This window comes from Cololabis saira, chromosome 4 (genome assembly GCF_033807715.1).
Source record: "Cololabis saira isolate AMF1-May2022 chromosome 4, fColSai1.1, whole genome shotgun sequence".
Classification (NCBI taxonomy): Eukaryota; Metazoa; Chordata; class Actinopteri; order Beloniformes; family Belonidae; genus Cololabis; species Cololabis saira.
The window spans coordinates 10241491-10265640 of record NC_084590.1 but is presented as its reverse complement, the minus strand read 5'-3'; the positions used below and the strand labels follow the sequence as shown (position 1 = coordinate 10265640).

The following is a 24150-nucleotide window of genomic DNA, read 5'->3' as shown; positions in this document are numbered from 1 at the left end:
TGTATTTTATGGTTTTGTTTACGGCCAGTCAGTCTGTAATTTGTTTCTATCTTATGTCATGGTAAATGGTAAATGGCTTACACTTATATAGCGCTTTCCAGCTGTACTCATACAACCCCAAAGCGTTTTACACTGTAGACATTCACCCACACACGCACACATTCACACAATGCAATTATAAGCATTAAAATCAATAAGCAAGATAATAAACATTTACAGGTTTTTCTTTGGTCAACATGGTGATTATTTTGACTGAAAAGGTCTGGGCTTGAGGCATAAAGCTTATCTTGCCCACCTTTTAATATAATAGAATATGCAAAAAGAACTAATGAAGTATCATGAGGCTACACAAAATAATAATAATAATAATAATAATAATAATAATAATACTACTAATAATAATAATAATAATAATAATAATAATAATAACTGTAATAATAATAATGATAATAATAATAATGATAGCTCTGAAAACAGAAAGTGAAAAGATGCTAAAGAAAAAAACAATTTAGGTTGTCATTTCATCTCATGCATGTGTTTTGTGCCTATAAATCAAATCCTACATACTATACATGCATATGTTCATACCGGTACAGGCACACACACACACCTACACACACACATGTGTACATTCTTCTTTGTTTGCTTATTCTGCTTCTATGTGTGACATCCTTGAGTGCTAGAAAGAAGCCCATAAAACGTATTGTTATTAGCCTGCTTACATGGGGAGAACATGCCTCCTCCACACACAAGTGGTCATGTCAAGTTTTCACACTCTGATCTGAACATTTCACTTTTTATTTTGGTGTTTGGCAGCCAGGCTTTACAATCTGTAATCAATAACTTTGATTCAACACATGATGATCTGGAGAAAAAAAAAAAACCTCTTCACAACAATCGCAAGCATTCACATCTCTTCTTCTGAATAGACACATAAATGAGTATTTAATGTTCTGATCAATACATGGTATCAGTCCTACCTTTCAGCTGGAGGAACAGAGTTTTAGGAAAACAGTAAAAACGACTTTAAATCCCATTTTAATGAGAGAGAGAAGCAGGAGCAGCAGGTTTAGTCTTTGGCTTCAACGAGATTGAATCACACAGCAAGACAACAACACAGTTCCTCGATGAGGAGATGGGACTCGGAGGAAAGGTCCGAACGTGCATCTGAACCACAGCTGACTGGGTTTAAAGCTTCTTCAGGGGTTCAGGGACTCTGACAAGGTCCAAAACCCCTTGCAGACCTGCAGTGGACTTGAAACCATATTGTCTGGTGTCAAGTCCGCTGCAGCTCTCAGACCACGTTCTACCAAAGTTCACAAAAAGCCAAATAGCTGGGAGGGAATTCATGAAAATCGTGCACTTGTGACAAGTTTTTGATATTTGGCATGGTGTTAGTTATTGACATAAGGTTTTCAAAAACCACCGCAAATAAATCGGGACGGCCCCCCTAGTGGCCGGTTTGCAGAAAATTCAAAATGTGTGTTATTTCAATAAAATCCTATTCTTATACTGTGACTTAGTTCTGAGGTTATGTTCATCTTAAACCTGAATGAAGGCCACTGTTCTCACCCACAGTGATAGTGACCTGTCCAATAAACAGAAAATTGCATTCCTCGGGGGTGAAAATAGGGGTCTAGAGCCCTATATAATCTTTATATGTGACTTATTTCTAGAGATATGGAGATTTTTGTGCAAATGACCTTGAATATTAAATTTGACCTTCAACATGACCTTGAAATAGGAAATGTATCTCAGAATTGAACTCCTAGCACCAAAAAAGTAGAGAAAGTGACAATATACCACATTCTAGGACTAAGACAAGCTGAGATATGACCTTTGGTCTTTTCGGCAGGAGCCATTTTGAATTTTCTGCAAACCGGCCACTAGGGGTCAAACCAATTTGTTTGAAAACCTTATGTCCACTCCATACCTAACACCATGACAAATATCAAAAACTTGTCACCAAGTGCACAATCTTTAGGATTTTTGACAGATTCCCTCCCAGCTAAAAAGTGGAAAAGACATCTTCTTCTTCCAGGTATCTTCATTTGTTCAGAGATCTGGGTCTCCTGGTTCGTGGTCTGAACCTCCTGGTTTCTGCCCTAAACCAGAGGTGTATAATCCAGGTGCCATTAAGTAAAAATCCTGTCCAGCAGTTGTTCCAACCCTCTGAAGAAGCATGGGTAGACAATGCTACAGCAATTTCTGCTGTTTGCAACATGGGAATTGGTTGTTTTTTGCAGAGGTGTTTAATCCAGATGCCATAAAGTAAAAACCCTGCTGTGTTTCTGGATCAGCCTGTACATTTAGAACAGGTGTTTTCACTAAGGACCTACCATTTACCTGCAGAGGAGCTGGTTTAGTATTTAGTTGGAACAAATGCTGGACAGGATTTTAACTTTATGGCACCTGGATGATACACCTCTGGTCTGAACCTCCTGCTCTGGTGGTACTTGACAGGAAGTGGTCTTAGAGCAGGACCGGATCTTGGAGCAGGACTGGGTCTTGGAGCAGGACCTGGTCTCAGATGTACTCGGCTCTGCTCCTGGCAGTACGGCGTCCCTGGTGCCCTTGGGCCAGCGGGAATTGGACCGTTGGGTTGCAGTTCTGCTGCAGACGCCGACAGGAAACCAGCAGCAACGCTCCCGCCACCAGGTGCAGCACCGCCGCCGTCCAGCCGCAGAACAAGGCGTCACCAAACTCCCACCGGGGAACCATCTCCGGAACCGTCTCGTCAAAGAACCGCAGCACCGTCAGGTGGGCGATGTAGGACACAGGCACCAGGACCAGGACCCCGGCCGCCAGGCTCAGCAGGGCCCCCGCCGCCCTCAGGGCCCTCTTGAAGCTCTGGTCCTCCGGCCGGGGGCGGCGGTGGCAGTTGACCAGGTTCAGGCCCGGGATGGCCAGCACCAGGCCCAGCAGCGCCCCCACCAGGGCCGTGCACATGAGGATCCGGGCCAGCTGGATGTCGGGCGGCAGGCCCAGCAGGCCGTCGTAGGGCCGGCAGCCCTGCATGCCCAGTTCCTGCACCACGCAGGTCTCCCACAGCCCCACCGTGAAGATCTCGGTGGGGAGAAGCTCGCTGGACAGCGTGAGCCACGACGACATCAGGGTGGTGGCCAGGGAGCAGACCAGGGCCCCCACCAGGACCAGGACCCCCGGCAGCTCCAGACCCCCAACGCTCGGGTCCATGGCGGTGACGGTCGGGCGTCCCTGCGGTCAGGCGTCTCGTTATTCTCCCTGCAGGAGAAGAGCTGCTCAGTCCGCCGGCGGCGCCCCCCCCCCCCACCTCGCGCTGTGATTGGTCGGCTGGAAACAACGGCCCAGCTGTGGCGGGGCCTGCAGGATGTGATCCATGCCCACATCTCAGACTGGAAGGCGTTTGAGGCCGCCCCCCCACCACCAGCAGTATGCTGCCTGATTTACATGTTATCTGTTTGTTCTTTGTTCTCCGAGAGAAAAAGGAAACTGTGGTTTCCACGGCGACGCGTGACCCAGCATCAAGCCAATTTTAACCAAAATAATTTGTGAGTTAAAAAAAAAGGAAAAATAAATAGTATAATATAATATAATATATATAATAAATATTTAAAAAAAAAAAATATATATATATATATATATATATATATATATATATGATTGAGAAAATAAATGGGCTGCACTCTCCCCTCCCTGGAGGAACTTTACAACACCCGGTGTCTCAGGAAAGCCAGGAAGATCATCAAGGACCCATCTCACCCCGGACACTCACTCTTTGAACTGTTGCCATCAGGCAGACGTTTCAGGACACTGAAATCACGCACAAACACACTCAAGAAAGAACAGTTTCTATGCCAGAGCCATAACTACACTCAATACTGCTAAATAATCAAACTGACTTTTTCTATGTGCAATACTGACCGAACCGTGCAATACCTGTATGTTGTCTTCCTGTTTGTGTCCTTTTAGAGAGTATTTATTTTGATAGTTGTTGTTTTAATATATCTATTTTTTTTTTAAAACCATGCACCTTAAAGATAGCATCCAATTTCGTTGTACCTGTACAAATGATAATAAAGACATTCTAATTCTAATAAGGGGATATAAGCAGAATAAAACACATTCAAAAGTTATTTTAAGCCAGGCTTAAAACTTGACACTTGACACAAAAAAAAAAAAAGGGAAAAAATAAGAATTCCAAGCCCCCCGCTTGTCCCTGCTCTGTTTTTCTCTCATCCAAGGGGCTAAAAAAGGTGGAAGACGACTGGTTTAGAGAAGATCCGATCAGATTCCAGATCAGTTCTGGTTCTGCTGGACCCGGGTCCTAAAAGCTGTTTTCTCGATCAGCGAAGGCTCATCAGCGTTTACGACTTCTTCCCTCATCACATCTGGGTGAATTGTGGTGTGCTTGTCTGTCTGTGTGTGTGCGGGGAGGGGGGAGGGGGGCAGGGCATTAATACGTTTTATGTTTGTATTTGTTTTATGTAAAGCACTTTGTGTTGCATTTTATGTATGAAAGGTGCTTTATAAATAAAGTTTGATTTGATTTGACCCCCACCAAACCCCCAGCAGGAGTCTGCAGCCGTCCCTGGTCATCTGGAGGCTGCTGGCGCCACCTTCAGGTGACCAGAGGAACCACAGCTGAGGCCTGGAGGTCTTTCAGGCAAGGCAAGTTTATTTGTATATAGCACAACACAAGGTAACTCAAAGTGCTTTACATGAACATTATAAGCGGCAAGACACAATTGAACAGTAGATAACAAATAAAATGAAATAAAATGATAAGAAAAGGCAATGCAAATGTATTTATATAGCACATTTCACCCGACAAAAATGGACTCAATGTGCTCAAATACATAAACAAACAAACAAACAAACAAAAATTACGGGGTTATAATACCAGAAACAGACAAAAGGACGTCAAGAGAAAAATAAACAACTATAACAACAATAATTCCATAAGCTCAAGTTGTTAAAAAGTAAGGGCAGTAGAGTACAGCAGGTAAGTATTTATTTAGGAGTACGCTTCAGTAAACAGTAATGTTTTTATCCTGATTTAAAGGATCTACAGTTGGAGCAGACCTCAGGTCTACAGGAAGTTTGTTCCACCGGTGAGGAGCAGAATAACTGAACGCTGCCTCACCTTGATTGGTTCTGGTTCTGGAACCACAACAAACCAGATCCAGATGAAGCTCAGGGGTCTGGGAGCTTCATAGGAACTAACAGATCCAGATGAAGCTCAGGGGTCTGGGAGCTTCATAGGAACTAACAGATCCAGATGAAGCTCAGGGGTCTGGGAGCTTCATAGGAACTAACAGATCCAGATGAAGCTCAGGGGTCTGGGAGCTTCATAGGAACTAACAGATCAACCATGGATTTTGGTCCAAGACCATTCAGTGCTTTGTAGACCAGCAGTAAGATTTTATCCTTTGACTCACTGGAAGCCAGTGTAGTGATTTCATGACCGGTGTAATATGGTCCAGTTTCCTGGTGTTTGTGAGGACTCTGGCGGCAGCGTTCTGGATCAGCTGCAGCTAGTGCATCATTACACTCTTTTTTCTCTTGTTTGTAATTTAAGAACCATCAGAACTTAAGTTGGTGGGATGAAAAACAGTTCCTTGTTCCGTTTTACTGTCACGCGTATTATATACTACGATCACCTCTTGTATAAGTACAACAGTGTGAACAACATAAACTCATATTTAAAACATGAAGCATCACGATCAGATTCCTCCACTCGGGAGTGTTGCAGCCACAGGAGAGACCGGTCTAACACTTTCTACAGTCCTGCAGACAACTCGGTATAAGACTCTGAAAGTAGCCCAAACTTTCAAGAAAAACTTTATTCATATATTGCTGATTCACATCAGTTAGTACCAACACACTTTTCAGTGACATGTTAGTTTTATTTTAAAAAGACAACTTTAGAGAACTGGTTCTTTAAAGGTATTGTGACATCATTTTTAAAATGCTTTTAACACTATTAAAAGTCTTGGCCAACATCCCTCAAATGTGTCTAAAAGGGTGTAACAAGAAAAACTTCACTCTAGTACTCCATTCCTGGCTTTTTATGACAGTGTTTTCTTGCGCTGTGAAAAACGCTTCCTTTTTCCCCTTTCCTGTCAATCATTGCCCCGCTCCTCCTCCCAACCTCCTCCAACCCAACTGCTACACACTTCTGCCAGCGTCTCCACACACACGCGCGCACACCGAACCACAAACACCGACACACAGCCCAGACAGGGCGACTACAGCCCGGGGATGAAGTCCAACCGGGACCAGAGGACCAGGACCGCAGCTCCCCGTGAGCAATACGCTCACAGCGGCGTCAGAGAGTTAAGCCGGGAGCGACAGGCGAAGCATGCACGGAAAAGCAGCAGGGCGAAGCAGACAGTCCACAGCAAACAATCATAAAAATAAAGGCATGCAAGCAGCAGTGTCTCCTTATCTTAAGTCCAGTCAGTGGCCGCGGGTCTTATTAGCAGTTTTCCTCCGGTGATGAGAAGAGAAGAGGCTCTAAACAGCTCCTTGTTAAGCCTGATTTATGGTTCCGCATTAAATCGACGCAGAGCCTACGCCGTAGGGTTCAGCGTACGGTGCGCGTCGCCGCGTAACCCTACGCCGTAGGCTCTGCGTCGGTGTAACGCGGAACCATAAATCAGCCTTTATGGTGCGCTGGAGAGGAGAGGAGACAGGGAGCTGGGTGGAGGGGGCGGTGATTTAGCGGGTCTATACGTAACGACCCGCCACCAAACCAGATGCGCTGTTTTTGCATAGTTATGCGGAAAATCCCAGAAAGCACACAATACACTGAATGTTAAAAGTTCGTTGTTTTTTGGGTGTAATTGTTGTCAAGACACCCAACAAAACACAAAAAAATCAAGAAAAATGTGTTTTTCATGTCACAATCCCTTTAATGTTTGTCTGTTCAGACGCAGTTATTTATATTTTGGGATCTTGCTTTTAACTCGAGTAGTCGTCCCATACGGTCGTCATGGTGATAGAGATGTCCGACCTGTCAGCAGCTCCGGCTGAAAGCATGTTGGTCTGAACCGGAGCAGCTGGTCCAGTTCAGGGCAGAGATCCAGAAGGATCCTCTTGGTACCTGAACCAGCTGATGGTCCAGTCTTAGTCCTGGACCAGAAGATCTACGTGGTCTCTGAAGACTCGCTCCTGATCCTGCATCAGCAGGTTCCTCTAACAGAATCAAGGCTGACATTGTGATTGACAGGTTACATCTTTGTGCTCCTACCTTTATATGTTCATGTGGTTGATTGTGAGATTGTTGTAGCTCCACTCGTGTGTAACTTATCTGGTGATGTGGGGACTGTAGTGTCCTTCATGTGTGGTCGTTGTTGACGACACGTTTCCTCATATTCTGCACTTCACTGCATCACCAATGAGTGTCGCAAACGGACAAAACCTCAGAAATGTGCGTACGCCAGCCTTGATGTCCTGAGGCGAAGGACCTCAACTTTCAACGTTCAAATCACTTTTTGAACATCTGATTTTTTTTTGCTATTCATGTATTTTACTAAATATCCATATAGATTGTTAACATTGTTATGATCTTATTAATAAATATGATATGAAACATGATTCAATTCAATTTTATTTATATAGCGTCTAATACAACAGATGTTGTCTCTAGACGCTTTCCAGAGATCCAGAACATGAACATAAACATAAACCCCCGAGCAATTATTACATAAACAATGGCAGGTAAAAACTCCCATAGTGGGAGAAAAGCCTTAAGCCAAACAGTGGCAAGGAAAAACTCCCCTTTAGGAATGATATATTCCTGTACGATTAAGTTTTTTGACTAATCTTCCTCAAACCTGGTAGGCTTGACAAGTACAATTCAAACAATTCATTGTGCCAAGTTTGGTGTTAATGGAAACTTCAGGTAAAAAGGTACTGAAATTTATTAAATGTACAGAAATTGCCAAAAACAGTGGATTTAACATCAAAATATCAAGAAATGTTACTAGGGGGAAATTTAGCAAAGCATTCGAGGAATCGATCCTGAAAGTTCAGCTCTCATGGACAAACGGTTGATTACATATATAATACATACACACATATACACAGGAGTTAGCCAGTCGGAGAAACATCTTCCTTGCTCACATCAGGAATATACAGTGACTGCTGGGTATTTCATTCTTGGAGACTCTACTCATCCTTTGCAGGACTGGCTCTTGAAACCATTCCATGACCCTGGAAGACTGACAGCAGAACAGCCTGCGTTTAAGCACAAAGTCAACTGAGCACGAGTGGTTGTGGAAGATGAATTCAGCAGGTTGCCTTCTGTGATGTCCGACTGGTGAAATTAATGGTGATGATTTCCTGTCCACTGCATAATTTGTGTGAAAGTCATGGAAAGACTTATGAAACATCATAGGATGTTCCTGCAGCAGCACCACTTCAGCCAGTGGTGGCAGTGGCTCGGGGTGGAGAGGAGGAACACAGATGTTAGAGATGCGCTAATGCAGTATTTGTGGAATATTTAATGCAATAGCTAGAATACATTCTGTATCTCAGTATGGTGTAACAATAAATTTGTCCTTTTTGTAGATATATGGCTTTTGTCCATCCATCCATTTTCATCCACTTGATGTGGGACTGGTTAGCGGGGGCAGCAGTCTGAGCAGAGATGCCCAGACTGCACACATTTCCTCCAGCTCTTCTGGAGGGATCCTGAAACGTTCCCAGGTCAGCCAAAAGAGATTCCCTCCGGTGTGTCCTGGATCTTCTCCTGGTGGGACATGCCAGGAACCTTCCCAGGGGGTGTCCAGGGGGCATCATATGTTGGTCTTTCGAGTTTCGGTGTGATGTTGTCTGATTATTTAGCTTTTTGTGCTGAGGTGTTTTTTGCAATTCCCCACTTCATACTGATCACATCTTTAGAGTTTATCACTCGTGTGAGTACGTTGGTGTCTCTTTAGGTTACTTAATGTGATAAAAGCTGCATCACACTGATCACATCTGAAAGGTTTATGTCCAGAGTGAATACGTTGGTGATTCGTTAGATTACCTGATGTGGTAAAAGCTGCTCCACATTGATCACATCTGAACGGTTTATCTCCAGTGTGATTACGTTGGTGAGTGCTTAGACCACCTGATGTGGTAAAAGCTGCTCCACACTGATCACATTTGAACGGTTTATCTCCAGTGTGAATACGTTGGTGAGTCACTAAATTACTTGATGTGGTAAAAGCTGCTCCACACTGATCACATCTGAACGGTTTATGTCCAGTGTGAGTACGTTGGTGAGTGCTTAGACTACTTGATATGGTAAAAGCTGCCCCACACTGATCACATTTGAACGGTTTATCTCCAGTGTGAATACGTTGGTGAGTCACTAAATTACTTGATGTGGTAAAAGCTGCTCCACACTGATCACATCTGAACGGTTTATGTCCAGTGTGAGTACGTTGGTGAGTGCTTAGACTACTTGATATGGTAAAAGCTGCCCCACACTGATCACATTTGAACGGTTTATGTCCAGTGTGAATACGTTGGTGAGTCATTAGATTACCTGATGTGGTAAAAGCTGCCCCACACTGATCACATTTGAACGGTTTATCTCCAGTGTGAATACGTTGGTGAGTCAATAGATTACCTGATGTGGTAAAAGCTGCCTCACACTGATCACATTTGAACGGTTTATCTCCAGTGTGAATCATCTTATGTTTTCTCAGACCTAATGAAGTGGCGAGGACTTTCTTGCAGTGATCACAGCGATAACTTGTGAGTCTCCCTTTGCCTTTATGTTTCTGTAAGGACAGAGAAAAAGGATTAAATCATCTTGTTGGCTGACTCTCAAAAGCCTTTCAGTTTCTATAAAGTGCTGTCTGTCTAAAGTGCTGTTCTTGACAGCCAGAGACCTTCAGATGAAACATCTCAGTACGTCAAATCAAAAGTGTAAATGCTTAAAGCTACTAACACAAAAACCATCAAAATATTTAATTAATAGGGATGGGTATTGATAAGATCTTCCAACCTTTTTTCATTCTGCTTAACGATTCGGTTTGTTATCGATTCCCTTATCAATTTTCATTTGGGAAAAAAGAGACAACAAAAGGTCGATTAGCATCACCAATATAACATTTAAATATTAATAAAATAAATATTCTCCTGTAGAAATGAACAAATACAACATGCATTATTCTCTGGCAATTCCACGATTCCAAAATTTTTCTAAAAGAAAAAAAAAAAAAAAATTAAAATTGTCCTTTTTAAAAGATATATGAACTGAGCACTCAAAAATAAAGCCAGTGAGCCAGTGACAAATACAATCAAGGCAGAGTCCTCTTCCTGCAAGGTGTAGTGTTGCTGTAGCTTTTGCAGGATGGGTAAAATCTCACCATAGGTCGCACTTTTGTCACTGGAGACTGCCAGTGTAAAGGTGTAAAGCTTTTGCATGAGCAGCACAAACTCCTCTGCTCTTCTTAAAGGGGACCTATTATGAAAAACACATTTTTTTCTTGTTTTAACATATATAAAATGGTCTCCCCTCACCCTGCCAACACATAAAAGATGAAATCCCATGAAAATCTGCAAGGTCTGTACCCCCGCCCGGCTGAATCTTCCAGTGTCATGTGACTTCTACGAGCCGTTCAGAATCTGCTCCTGTCCTTACGTAACGCTAGGCGCTGATTTCCATAGGTCGGCCTCCGCTGCTGAAACCACGCCCACAACTCTCTGCCGGCTGGCCATTATGGAGCCAAATCAGGGCCAAAAGTTTTGCTAATTTGAAAATAAAATTTGAACCTGAATTTTTTTTTTTACAGTTTCAGTTTTATTTTTTTCAGTATCAGATCTTTTTTTCAGTTTTAAATATTTTTTTTTCAGTTTCACGTCTTTTTTTTTCAGTTTCACATCTTTTTTTTTCAGTTTCACATCTTTTTTTTTCAGTTTCACTTCTTTTTTTTTCAGTTACAAATTTTTTTTTCAGGTTCAGACTTTTGGCCCGGATCTGGCGTGGGGGGCGTGGCATCAACTGAGAGGGGCGTGGCATCATGAGTGACAGCAGAACAGAGAAGGCGGGGGACGTTCCTCCGTCATGTTGCCTTCAGGAAACGTAGGTTGCAGAAGTTATCAGTAGAAGTATGAATCAACACTGTATATACACTATATTCACGTGATTGGCAGTGGAAAAAACTGATATTAGTGACACATTTCTGTTTGAAAGGCTGTTTTAGACCGTACTTGGCACCAATCGCAGTATAAAAGCAATAAACTATGCCAGACTGTACAGTTCAACAGCCACACTTTAAAGTTTGACATTTCCCACTTCTACATACTACCAAGTACGGTACCCTCTCAGTTGATGCCACGCCCCCCACGCCAGATCCGGGCCAAAAGTCTGAACCTGAAAAAAAAATTTGTAACTGAAAAAAAAAGAAGTGAAACTGAAAAAAAAAGACGTGAAACTGAAAAAAAAAGATTTAAAACTGAAAAAAAGATTTGAAACTGAAATAAAAAGATTTGAAACTGAAAAAAAGATCTGATACTGAAAAAAATAAAACTGAAACTGTAAAAAAAAAATTTCAGGTTCAAATTTTATTTTCAAATTAGCAAAACTTTTGGCCCTGATTTGGCTCCATAGGCCATTGTTTGGAAGCGGTGGCTGTTCGAGCAACGAGGGGACAGTAAAAATGAGGTTTTGCATCGACACTTACCCTCATAAAAGGATCAGTTCCAACAGCACGGACCCGGCAACTGCACACGAGGCAGCGGTAAGTGACGTTATTTTTTTTATGTTATTTATATTTGTCTACAAGTATGATCTTTGCATGGGCTAAATATTTAGCTTAGCTCCGGAGCACCGGGGCTCCTCACGGACCGGACCGGTGAGCAACTCCGGTGCTCCAGTGTTCCCTAACGGAGCCACTCACTCGTTAGGTAACACCGGAGCTCTATTAGTAATACATTTTTCTTCTGTTTATGGTTTCAGATCTTCCAAGCACCTGAAGCTGTTCAACGACACCTTCAGAAGATGCACGGTCCTTCCTTGAGCCAGCAATAGTGCATACATGTTATTTATATACAACCCATGTTTTATTTTTTTAACAATAAAGTTGCCATTTGTGAAAATTCAGTGTTGTGATTTATTTACAGTTAACATGATTCATTTGTCTTGTAACATAAGAAATGAAATGATGAAGCGGAGTAAAGAACTATGGTGTACCTGTTTAGAATTTAATTAAATCTTCCTGTGTGAAGACGAGGTAACTAAAGGCTGATTTATGGTTCCGCGTTTCACCAACGCAGAGCCTACGGCATAGGGTACGCATCGATTTAACGCAGAACCGTAATTTAGGCTTAAGATCCGTTTACACAGTATCATAACTGCCGACTATCACGTCGAGCTTCTTGACATCGGACGCTCTCTGTCCACACTGAAACTGTTAAACTCGCAGCCAGTTAGGACAGTCCAATAGAAAAAAAATAAAGCAATGGAATTTATTTTGTTGCCGAAGCTCCCTCGCATGGGACACGTTTTGTGTACGCAGCCGCTGCTCTTCTGCCCGGAGAGGCTTTGTCTCCTCCCCTGCTACACGTCATTCAAGCAGCCAATCAGCACAGAGCCTCATTATCATAGCCTCCCCGCCCTCAGAATGAAGCACAGAAAAGAGGTTAGAAGCGGTAAAACTAGAGACATGGCCCACAGGCTGAATTTCTGATTTATGTAGAAAAAACAAGCTTTAGATTGTTTTTAAGACATTCTGGCCTGTTTAAAATATACATTAAATGCCATAATAGGTCCCCTTTAAGTCCTCATTTTATCAAGGAGCAGCATGGGTTTGGGTGGCTCTGAGGGGTAACATACACAACTTAAATGCTTATGTACTATTATGTATTTAATTTGATCATGATCTAATAATTTACATGCAAACATGTCTATGTTGCCTGCAATATAAAGTATCTTACTGAGCAAGTTTTACTTCTCCTTAAGGATCACTTGCCAGCTTGGGACCGCTTCATCCATATAAATCACCAAGCGAATTCTTGCTGGCCAGTTGGAAAGTTATACAGCTTCTGAGTCCTTGTATAGAGCTATTGTTGACCAGTTTAATGGTTTTGAAGTTTTTGTTTTTTTTAAGTAATATTTGTTCTCTTTTTTAAAGTCTAGAACTACTTCTTCAAACTTTTGACCGTTACTGCCAAGCTTAAAAAAAACCACTGAAGGAATTCATAAGGAACCTTTTGGGGTTAAGTTTGCCAAAAACCTTGGAATTTCAAGATTCCGCCAACAGGGCAAGGAAAAAAAAACACACCCTACGGTCAGTGTTTTTAGATACGACCCCATTATTATCACTGGATGATTAATGTTGGTTTAACCCTTTCTGACCTACCATAGAACAAGTCCATCTAAGCATATCTTTACATTTTTGCATAGTATACTTCCATTTTATTGAGCATTTTTATTTCCTATGCATCAAAACAACCCATATAAGCCAATCGTTAATAATCTGTATGTTACAAGTCCATACTAACTAAATAAAATGCCAAAAAGTGCAAATAACTACCAAATAAATGTCAATCGTTTTTTAATTTTACACATATTTTTCTAAATGCAGAAATCCTACAGCTAAATCCCTCAAATTTGTCAATGGAAAAAAGTAACAGAAGCCTTTCAAACCACAGGAAATGTATTTGGAATGAATTCATACCTTAGTTTTTGAGATATATCATTTTATATATCGTGTTTAGATATTGCGTCTTCATCTGGCACTGAATTCAGCTTTGCTTACGGTAAACCGTTTCGCGCACACGGACTTTGGTGGATCCATATGTTTGTGTGTGGGCTTGTATAGTGACTATGTAGCGCGTATGGTGTGTGTGGGCTGTAGCTGAGTAATATTTCGTGAAAATCTCTGATAAAAAGCACGAACAAGAACGCAAATTCAAACCGACTAGTTTCCCAGCGGAATGACGTCACCTCCCTTTTCGCGGGAAGTGCCGTGAAAAAAATACAACCTAATGACACGCTCACAACGTGATGATGTACTGTATGTGTCAACATATGTCAACGTAGGACGTGCTGTGAACACATACCGGATCCATAAATAACCTGCCATGTCAATTTAGAAGATTCCCATGTGTGCAATTTTACTGGATAATTATGTGATTTTTCCAAACCATTTAATGGATCAAAACAGAACACTGGGAAACACTAAATGCAACATATGCAAGTGAAACTCCTGTTTAACATGCAAAAAGAATTAAAGAGCAAAACAAGGAAAAAACAACCATAACATCCATTAAGGACCAATCAGGGAAGATTATGCATGATCCCTGTTTAATAAACTCAGTTTTTAGAGATCTTTACTATAAATTATACTCATCACAAATTGAACCACCTGACCAATCCATCGATCATTTCTTGGAAAAATCAACCAGCCAAAGTTACATCAAGAGCAGGTTACGAATTTGATTCACCACTCTCAATGAGAGAACTCCATGAAGCTCTTCAGCATATGCCTAATAATAAAGCTCTAGGCCCAGATGGCTTTCCAGACGAATTCTATAAGGAATTCTGGAGCATATTAGCATCAACATTTTATAAAATTATCCTAAATGTTAAGGAGAATAAAAGTTTGCCCTTAAATATGAATTCTGCTAAGATTAGCCTCCTATTGAAACCAGATATGGATCCTTTGCTCCCATCGAGCTACCGCCCAATATCACTAATAAATGTAAATCTTAAAATAATCAACAAAGCTCTTACTAAACGTCTGAAAAGAATCACCCCTTCTATTACACCTGGATCAAACAGGCTTTATTAAGGGTAGACATTCGTCTACTAACACTCGTAGATTACTCAATATTATAGATCATTCGAGTATCAATAAACAGGAAACTACTATTATATCTTTAGGCGCAGAAAAAACATTCGATCGGGTAAAGTGGACATTTCTATTGGCAACTTTACACAAATTTGGATTTAGCAAATCTTTTATCGATTGGATAAAGATATTATATAGCTCTCCCAAGGTATGTGTAAGGACAAACGATCAAATTTCAACAAGCTTTAATTTGCAAAGAGGTACCAGACAGGGTTGCCCTCTTTCTCCTTCATTATTTATTGAGCCCTTAGCAGCTGCTATTAGGCAAAATCAAAATATTATGGCATACAATGCAAAACATTAGATCACAAACTAAGTGCGGATGATGTACTACTCTTCCTCCAGAACTTACAAACATCACTATCACAGACAATTGCACTTATAGAGGGATTTTCATCTCTGTCTGACTATTCTATCAACTGGTCCAAAGCCACAATTTTGTGCATCAACTGCAATTTCCGGAATAAAGCCTCTACTAAATTACAATCATGAAACATTAGATACTGTATCTAGGCATAAACATCTCCCCTAGGCTGTCAGAGTTAATAAAACTAAATTATGTTCAGCTCTTAAGAACAATAGAGGACGATCTTACCAGATGGAACTCTTACCATTTCACTCATGGGGAAAATTGTCACCATCAAAATGATGGTTTTACCAAAAATAAATTATCTTTTTTCAATGATATCATTCAAACCCCCTCCCTCTTGGTTTAAAGGGGACCCACTATGGCATTTAATGTATATTTTAAACAGGCCTTGAATGTCTTAAAAACAATCTAAAGCTTGTTTTGTTCTATATAAATCAGAAATTCAGCCTGTGGGCCATGTGTCTAGTTTTACCGCTTCTAAACTAATTTTCTGTGAGGGATCCTGAGGGGAGGGCTATGATAAGGAGGCTCTGCGCTGATTGGCTGCCTGAATGACGTGTAGCAGGGGAGGGAACAAAGCCTGTGTACACAAAGCGTGTCCCATGTGAGGGAGCTTCTGCGGCTAATTCCATTGCTTTATTTTTTTTTGTATCGGACTGTCCTAACTGGCCGCGAGTTTAACGGTTTCAGTGTGGACAGAGAGCGTCGGATGTCACGCAGCTCGAAGCGATAGTTGGACGCTCGCATTCAGTTACACGGTGTAAACGGATCTTAAAGCCTGAATTACGGTTCTGCGTTATATCGACGTGTACCCTACGCCATAGGTTGTGCGTTGGTGAAACGCGGAACCATAAATCAGCCTTTAGTCACCTCATCTTCACACCAATTCACACAGGAAGATTTAATTGAATTCTAAACAGCTACACCACAGTTATTTACTCTGATTCCTCATCATTTCATTTCTTATGTTACAAGACAAATGAATCATGTTAACTGTAAATAAATCACAACACTGAATGTTCACAAATGACAACTTTATTTTTTTTTAAATAAAAGAACATAAGTTGTATATAAATAACATGTATGCACTATTGCTGGCTCAAGGAAGGGCCGTGCGTCTTCTCAAGGTGTCGTTGAACAGCTTCAGATGCTTGGAAGATCTGAAACCATAAACAGAAGAAAAATGTATTACTAATAGAGCTCCGGTGTTACCTAACGAGTGAGTGGCTCCGTTAGGGAACACTGGAGCACCGGAGCTGCTCACCGGTCCGGTCCGGGAGCAGCTCCGGTGCTCCGGAGCTAAGCTAAATACTTAGCCCATGCAAAGATCATACTTGTAGACAAATATAAATAACATTAAAAAAATAACGTCACTTACCGCTGACTTGCGTGCAGTTGCCGGGTCCGTGCTGTTGGTACTGATCCTTTTATGAGGGTAAGTGTCGATGCAAAAACTGTCCCTCGCTGTGGAAACAGCCACACGATTCACCACTTGGCGGACGCTCTGGCCGGCTGAGTTGGCTGTCGGCGTGGTTTCAGCAGCGGAAGCCGACCTATGGAAATCTGCGCCTATCGTTACGTAACGATAGGTGCAGATTCTGAACGGCACGTAGAAGTCAAATGACACTGGAAGGATCCTCCGGGCGGGGTGTACAGACCCTGCAGAATTTAGTTGCATTCCTCCTTCTCTGAGTTGTCAGGGTGAGGGGAGACCACTTTATATATGTTAAAGCAAGAAAAAACGTGTTTTTCATAATAGGTCCCCTTAAAGTCACTGGATTCATACGTGTCAAAATTCTTGTGGAAGAATAAAACACCATGTATTAGCTTAAAGACATTACAAAAATCCAAAGAATGTGGAGGCTTAGAGGTGAGAGGGGTTGAGACAGAATATCAAACGAAAAGCTTTGTTTTTGTTTGCAAAACAAAAAAAACAGACTTGTCTTTTTTCAGGAAACGCATTCAGTTAAGAACGATGTGCAGTTATGGAAAGCACAATGCGGCAACGATATCTGGTTATCACATGGCTGAGAAAGAGCAGCAGGCACTGCTATTTTGAAGAACTCCTTTAATGGGGACATTTTACATTCTGAAGGTGATCCTAAAAGGTCATTCATTTATTTTGATCGTCAACACTAACGATACGGTTGTTTTATTAGTTAATCTGTATGGGTACAATTCAAAGTGTGATAATAATAGGCTGCTTGATGCTTTAGAATCTCGTTTCTTACATTGGCTCTCTAAATACCCCAATGCAAAGATAGTTATGGGAGGGGACCTAAATATTGCCTTAGATGGTCTTCGTGATAGGTGGCCTCCACGAACCAACAATTACATGGCCTCCAATCTAATACAGTTCATGCATAAATTTAACTCAGTAGATATACAGTATGGAGGGAAAAAAATCCGGATGCGAGTTCATTTACATGGAGCAATAAAGCACATACTAGTTTATCGCGCATAGATTTTTGGTTGGTGTCAAATTATTTTGATAGCAATGTTATTAATGTCAATATCCTCACGACTCCATTAACAGATCATAAAGCAATCTCAATACAAATTAAAGCTGCAAGCAGCGATGAACGGGCCCTCGTACCCTTGTGCACGTTCAGGCGTGCTGCAGTGGAAGCGCTTGTATGACTTGCATGTAGATTCTTCAGGCCTGGACATTTAGCGGATGACAACATCCATGAGTCTTTATGTCAAACCATATGGACCAATCAGATGAAGGGGGGGGGGTGCGCTTTTTGGCGTCCATTGTCGCCACGGTAACGCTTTTGACTGAGAAAAGTAATGCGCGTCGTCGCAGGATCGAGATGCAGATTTTGATGTATAGCACACCTGGGTGCACGTTACGGTTCGGGCGAAGAAATGGCATAAATTGTGCCAAAAGGACACGATTAATTCAAAATGGCCGACTTCCTGTTCGGTTTCGGCCATGGCACCAAGAGACTTTTCTTTAAGTTGCGACATGATACAGGTGTGTACCAATTTCCGTGCATGTACGTCAAACCGTATTGTGGGGCTTGAGGCACAAAGTTTTCTATGGGGCGCTGTTAAGCCATTAGGTCACGCCCATTAAATGTCACATTTTTCGCCAGGCCTGGCTTGCGTGCAAAATTTGGTGACTTTTGGGGCACGCTTAGGGGGGCAAAAAAAGGCCCTAATTTCGTCGGAAAAATAAAAACAAGTAAAAAAAAAAATGAAGGCTGCAAGCAGCGATGAACGGGCCCTCGCACCCTTGTGCACGTTCAGGCGTGTTGCAGTGGAAGCGTTTGTATGACTTGCATGTAGATTCAGGCCTGGACATTTAGCGGATGACACCACCCACGACTCTCTATGTCAAACCATTCAAAAGTTATGGCAGAAAGTAGGAAATATCAAATATCGGCCAATCAGATGAAGGGGTGGGGCTAATTTGCACCAATTATGTTCAAGGACTCAAAACCATGTCCGATGACACCATCCACGACTGTCAAACCATTCAAAAGATATAGCAGAAAATAGGGACTATCAAATATCGACCAATCAGAAGGGGCGGGGCTAATTCAAGCCAATGAAGGTCAAGTACTCAATACCAAGTCAGATGAGACCACCCACATGTCTTTATCACCACCCGTTCAAAAGTTATGGCAGAGAATAGGGACTATCAAATATCAACCAATAAGACGGGGCTAATTTGCACCAATTATGTTCAAGGAATCAAAACCGAGTCTGATGACACCACCAACGACTCTTTATGTCAAACCACAAAAGTTATTCCAGAAAGTAGGAACTATCAAATATGGACCAATCAGATGAAGGGGGGGGCCCCCGCTTTTTGGCATCTATCGTTGCCACGGTAATGCTTTTGACTGAGAAAAGTAATGCGCGCCGTCGCAGGTTCGAGACGCACATTTTGATGTATAAACACACCTGGATGCACGTTACGGTTCGGGCGAAGAAGCGGTCGAAATAATTGACCCATTAGGCCATACCCATTAATGCAAACCATTAAATATCAAATTTTTCGCCAGGCCTGGCTTGCGTGCAAAATTTGAGTGACTTTTGGTAAACGTTTAGGGGGGCAAAAAGGCCCTCATTTTGTCGGAGGGGAAAAAAAAAAAGGAAAAAAATTCCTACAGATACAATAGGGCCTTCGCACTGTAAGTGCTCGGGCCCTAATTATACTTTAAAATCCTAACACTCAGCGTAGAGGTTCATACTGGAAACTGAACAGCTCTTGCTTAAAACATGATGCAGTGATTAAAACAGTCCAATCTTTAATCATTTTTTGGCTTAAATCCTTATCAGAAAAAAAATTCTGTTGTAATTGGGAATTCTTTAAATTCGAATTACCGGTATCTAAATTTTTGAGAACATATGGGAGTTTGATAACCAAAGTTAAAAAAGCTGAAGAAAATATAATTTCAGAAATAACTTTAATATCATAAAAAACACCTGATAATTTATCAGAAAATGATTTACAACAATTGATGATTCTACAAAATAAACTGGATGATATTTTCAAATTGAAAGCTGATGGGGCCTTTGTTAGAAGTAGGAGCAGATGGATAGAGGGGGGGCAGAACACTGCAGATTTTTTTTTGGCTTGAAAAACTTAATGTTAAACATAACACGATACAAAAACTAAATATCAATGGAGTCATTACAGATGACCCTCAGAAAATAGCAAATTACTGTTCACACCTTTATACCAAATTATATGAATCAAAATATGACGAGGAATCTGCAGGTAGTTTTTTGAGATATCTTACAGAAACTAAATCAATTGACCTTGATCTAAAAGATTTATGTGACAAACCCATATCACTACAGGAAATTATCTCAGCTATAGAACACCTTAAACTTGATAAATCTCCAGGTACTGATGATATAACCTCAGAGTTCTATAAAGCTTTCTCTAAACAGCTTCCTCCTTGGTGTCTTCTCAGAATTTATCAACAATGAATCTCTTCCTCCCACCCTAACCCAAGGCCTCATAACTTTAATCCGGAAACCAAAAAAAGATGTACTTCTTATTGACAATTGGCGTCCAGTCTGCTTACTAAATAATGATTACAAAATATTTGCATTGACATTTGCCAAAAGAATAAAAACGGCCCTAGATTTCATAATTGATGAAACGCAATCTGGCTTCATGAGAAACAGACATATCTCCAACAATATTAGATTAGTTCTGGACTTAACTGACTATTCAGATTTGTTCCCCGATGAAAGTTTTATTCTTTTTGTAGATTTCTATAAATCTAAAGTATAAAATAGATCAACATTTGTGCGGGGTGCATTGTTTTAATATCTCATTACTTGGTGTGATATTGATTTGCCTGACGCGGCTGGATCTGTGAGTCTTTGTTCACTAAGATGGTTGTAAAGACTGGGTCAGCAGCATCTTTCATTTCCTTCTTAATGAAAGAAATTTATTGGTGACAGCAAAGGGGGAAAAAAAAGAAAAATAAGGAATAACAAGTGTGTTCTTGTATATGCTTTATGCATTACGCACAAATAAAACGATCATCATGAATATAATTTATTTGATAATTTGGCTGCTATACAGCATGTTCTCTCTGCAAATCAACCGCGTCACCGTAGCAGAACTGTTTTTATGAACGCATTCGTGCGTCAGCACTTCAGTCCCCTGGACGTGCTGTCTGACCGGGCTGTCCAGGCAGCCGTGACACCGATCCTCCTGCCCGAGCCCGAGCACCTACATGTGTGATGACAGGGAAGCAGCAGCTGAAGAACGGGATCCTTTGATGAATCGTTCATTACAGTCTCAAATATAATCAATGGTGTCGGTTTATATTAAAGAATCTTTTTGCCCAGAAGAAAAAAGAGCGAAGACAACGACCCATAACTATTTTCTTCTCTTGAAAAAACCCACCTGCACCGCGGGGTTTAGGATAAAAAGACGCTACAGCGCGAGTCGGGATGCAGTGGCTCCGAGGAGCAGTGGAATACGTGCGAGGCGGTGCTGATCTCCGCAATTAGAAGCCTCTATAGTTGTAAAAAGAATTTCACTTATCACGGGTTCTTTTTGGAACATAACCCCCGTGAAAAACCAGGGATTGCTGTAATTCCACGTTGCGATTTGCGAAACTCGCCTTCTCTTGGCTCTTGACCGTGATGTTTTTGAACGCACACACACGCCCACCACGTTTCCTCCCGGTCTCTGCGTGTGGGGAAAAAAAGCCTCACTGTAGCCAGAAATAACGGAGTAACGCACCGTTTGGATGAAAAAGGGTCATTGAATTATATTTATCATCTTAATTTTTCATTATAACGCACAGGCAGCAGGGAATTAGTGCGTTAAGGAGCAGTGCTGCGTGTGAAAATGCGCTGATAGTGATCGGTGATCGATTTGCCTGGCATCGATTGATTTGGTTTCAGAACCGGACAGCTGCTCCAAAGAGCGTCTGAAAGAGCGAAACTAAAGAACGGTGTTAAGAAGTCATCTGGGAAACACCCGTATCTTAGGGTTCTCTCTTAAGTGAAACCTTCTTTGAACCTCTCTTAAGTCCTTAAGAGAGGTCGGATCTGGGAAACCCGGCCACTGTCTGTTGTTTCTATGAAGGATCCCCTGAAGATATTTTTCATTTATGTTGGAGTTGCTCGTTCACTACAAAATTATGGAACAATATCTGTAATTTGATTTGTGTTTGTGTTGAACCACATTTCTTCCTTTGAACATGTATTGTTTGGCTTCATTGACTATCCATCTGTCAAAACTATTTAATATAATTAATCTTATTATATTATTGGCAAAATGGTTTATTCACAAATCCTGTTATATTAATCAAAAGCCTCTTTTTTGTATTTTTGAAAATGAGGTCAAACAATATATTAGAACCATTAGACATATATACGTAGACACCACATCGAGTGGTTTTGCCCGCTGCTGGGCTCAGCGCATCTACTTATATATATATATATATATATATATATATATATGTCTATGCTCTCCACCAATTCGAGGGCCATCAAGGGCATAGACATATAAACGTAGACGCCCCATCGAGCGCTGCTGCGATACGTCAACGTCGCCGCCATATTGGATGTGACAAGACTGTGCTGTAAACTAATACAAGTAAATTGACTTATTTTCATAAAGCGCCTTTCTACAAAGAAATTTACGTTTTATGTCTCATTTATTCATTCACACAAGCATTAATATACTTGGGAAACAGTTCGGCACCAAATATAATATATTTAATTTTTCTGAGATGGCAAAAATAAGAACTTGTTATATCAGCTATACAGAACAATGTAGTGCCAAAAAACAAAATATATCCCCCCTCATGAAAATAAGAAAAATAGAGAAACATATTTTCTCATCAACAAAAGCATATTTTACATACAAATATTTTGAATTTTGAAAATTTGAATATTGTGATAAAGTTCTTTATTTTCTGTAATGCAATTAAAAAAACAAAAATGTCATAAATTCTGGATTCATTACAAATCAACTGAAATATTGCAAGCCTTTTATTATTTTAATATTGCTGATTATGGCTTACAGTTTAAGATTCCCAGAATATTCTAATTTTTTGAGATAGGATATTTGAGTTTTCTTAAGCTGTAAACCATGATCAGCAATATTAAAATAATAAAAGGCTTGCAATATTTCAGTTGATTTGTAATGAACCCAGAATGTATGACATTTTTGCATTACAGAAAATAAAGGACTTTATCACAATGTTTTAATTTTCTGAGACAGTCTTGTATATTTATGGTTAAATGTATTTTTGTTGCTATGTTTTATTTTCTGTTGCCAGATTGTCTGATGGGTGAGGTAGTCCAGACTAAATGTAGCATTTTCTTTGTTCTGCAGCGATATTGCTGCAAAAATGCACTTGAAATACACTTCAAATATTGTTGTTTTGCTATTATTATTCCACTTGAAATTATGGGAAAATGTATAATTTAGTGTTAAATAACGTGCCAGGCATGTGCACCCCCTCTGATCTGAAAGGCCCCCCTAGTCATCATTTTCTAGAACCGGCCCTGACTTTAGATTATGTGTTTTAACTTTAGATTATGTGTTTTAACTTTAGATTATGTGTTTTAAATTTACATTGTGTGTTTCAACATCACAAAAAAACTCCACCAAAACAACCACCATCTCCAGACTGCTGCGTCCGTGTTTCCGCCACATTCACATATTCAGACGTAAACACGTTTAAAAGTCTCCGAGGAAGATCACGTGTTTGTGTTTTCTGCGGTTCCGTTCAAAGTTACGGACACGTAATAAAATAAAGTGTTTGGATCAGAATCAGCAGAACCTGGACCTGAACACTGACCTGCAGACCAGCAGAGGAAGATCCTGCTCTGGTCCTGATGCTGGACGAGTCCTGGTTCTGATCCTGGTTCTGATCCTGGTTCTGATCCTGGTTCTGACCCCGGTCCATCTCCGAGTCCTGGTTCTGATCCCGGTCCATCTCCGAGTCCTGGTTCTGATCCCGGTCCATCTCAGAGTCCTGGTTCTGCTTGGTTTGTACTGATCCTGCAGATCTTCAATCTAAAAGTTCGCAGCCCGGAACCACGTGACCTCCACTGCAGCCACTCCTCCTCCTTCTTCTTCTTCTTCGGGATTATTGGCGGATCGCAACCAACGTTATTAGGTTATACCGCCCCCTACTGTACCAGAGTGTGTAACATCAGGATTGATAATACATCAGGTTACAGTCTAACTCAAAGGAAAATAATAGAGAGGAAAAGAGAGGTGCCACTCATCCTCCTCTCCTTTTCCCTTCCTCTCTTCTCCATTTCCATTATTATTTATTATAAGTATCTCATAGCTATCGTTTTTGTCCATCGTTCCTGTAGTTTCTTGTGCCGGCCCCCCTTTTTTCTCTTTTGTGCATGTTTGCAGGCCGGAGCCTCGGGAGCTGCGTTCTGGCCTGCGGTCCCGGTCCCCCCCCCCATCCCCGGTCATGCATTGTT

General features: G+C 41.2%; 2 protein-coding genes across 2 annotated transcripts; both read right to left on the bottom strand.

Moving 5' to 3' along the window:
* Nucleotides 1-780: 780 nt before the first annotated feature.
* On the bottom strand, nt 781-3227 carry LOC133441478 (putative claudin-24). The gene has a single exon (XM_061718806.1). It carries the CDS (start codon nt 3193-3195, stop codon nt 2527-2529), a length of 669 nt encoding a protein of 222 aa, XP_061574790.1. The 5' UTR covers nt 3196-3227; the 3' UTR covers nt 781-2526.
* A 4349-nt stretch (nt 3228-7576) lies between these two features.
* LOC133441477 (zinc finger protein 239-like) lies at nt 7577-23915 on the bottom strand. Its single transcript, XM_061718805.1, has 2 exons — nt 23508-23915; nt 7577-9758 (listed from the first exon to the last, which is right to left on the bottom strand). The coding sequence occupies exons 1-2, from the start codon at nt 23673-23675 to the stop codon at nt 8886-8888; spliced, it is 1041 nt and encodes a 346-aa protein (XP_061574789.1). The 5' UTR covers nt 23676-23915; the 3' UTR covers nt 7577-8885.
* Between the last annotated feature and the right edge of the window lie 235 nt (nt 23916-24150).

Bases quoted from the DNA above. Each gene is read 5' to 3' on its own strand.
- LOC133441477 (XM_061718805.1), bottom strand. From the start codon at position 23,675: ATGGACCGGGATCAGAACCAGGACTCGGAGATGGACCGGGATCAGAAC. The intron at 9,759-23,507 runs GTCAGTGTTCAG...CTGTCCTTACAG, and splicing joins CTTCCTCTGCTGGTCTGCAG to AAACATAAAGGCAAAGGGAG.
- LOC133441478 (XM_061718806.1), bottom strand. From the start codon at position 3,195: ATGGACCCGAGCGTTGGGGGTCTGGAGCTGCCGGGGGTCCTGGTCCTG.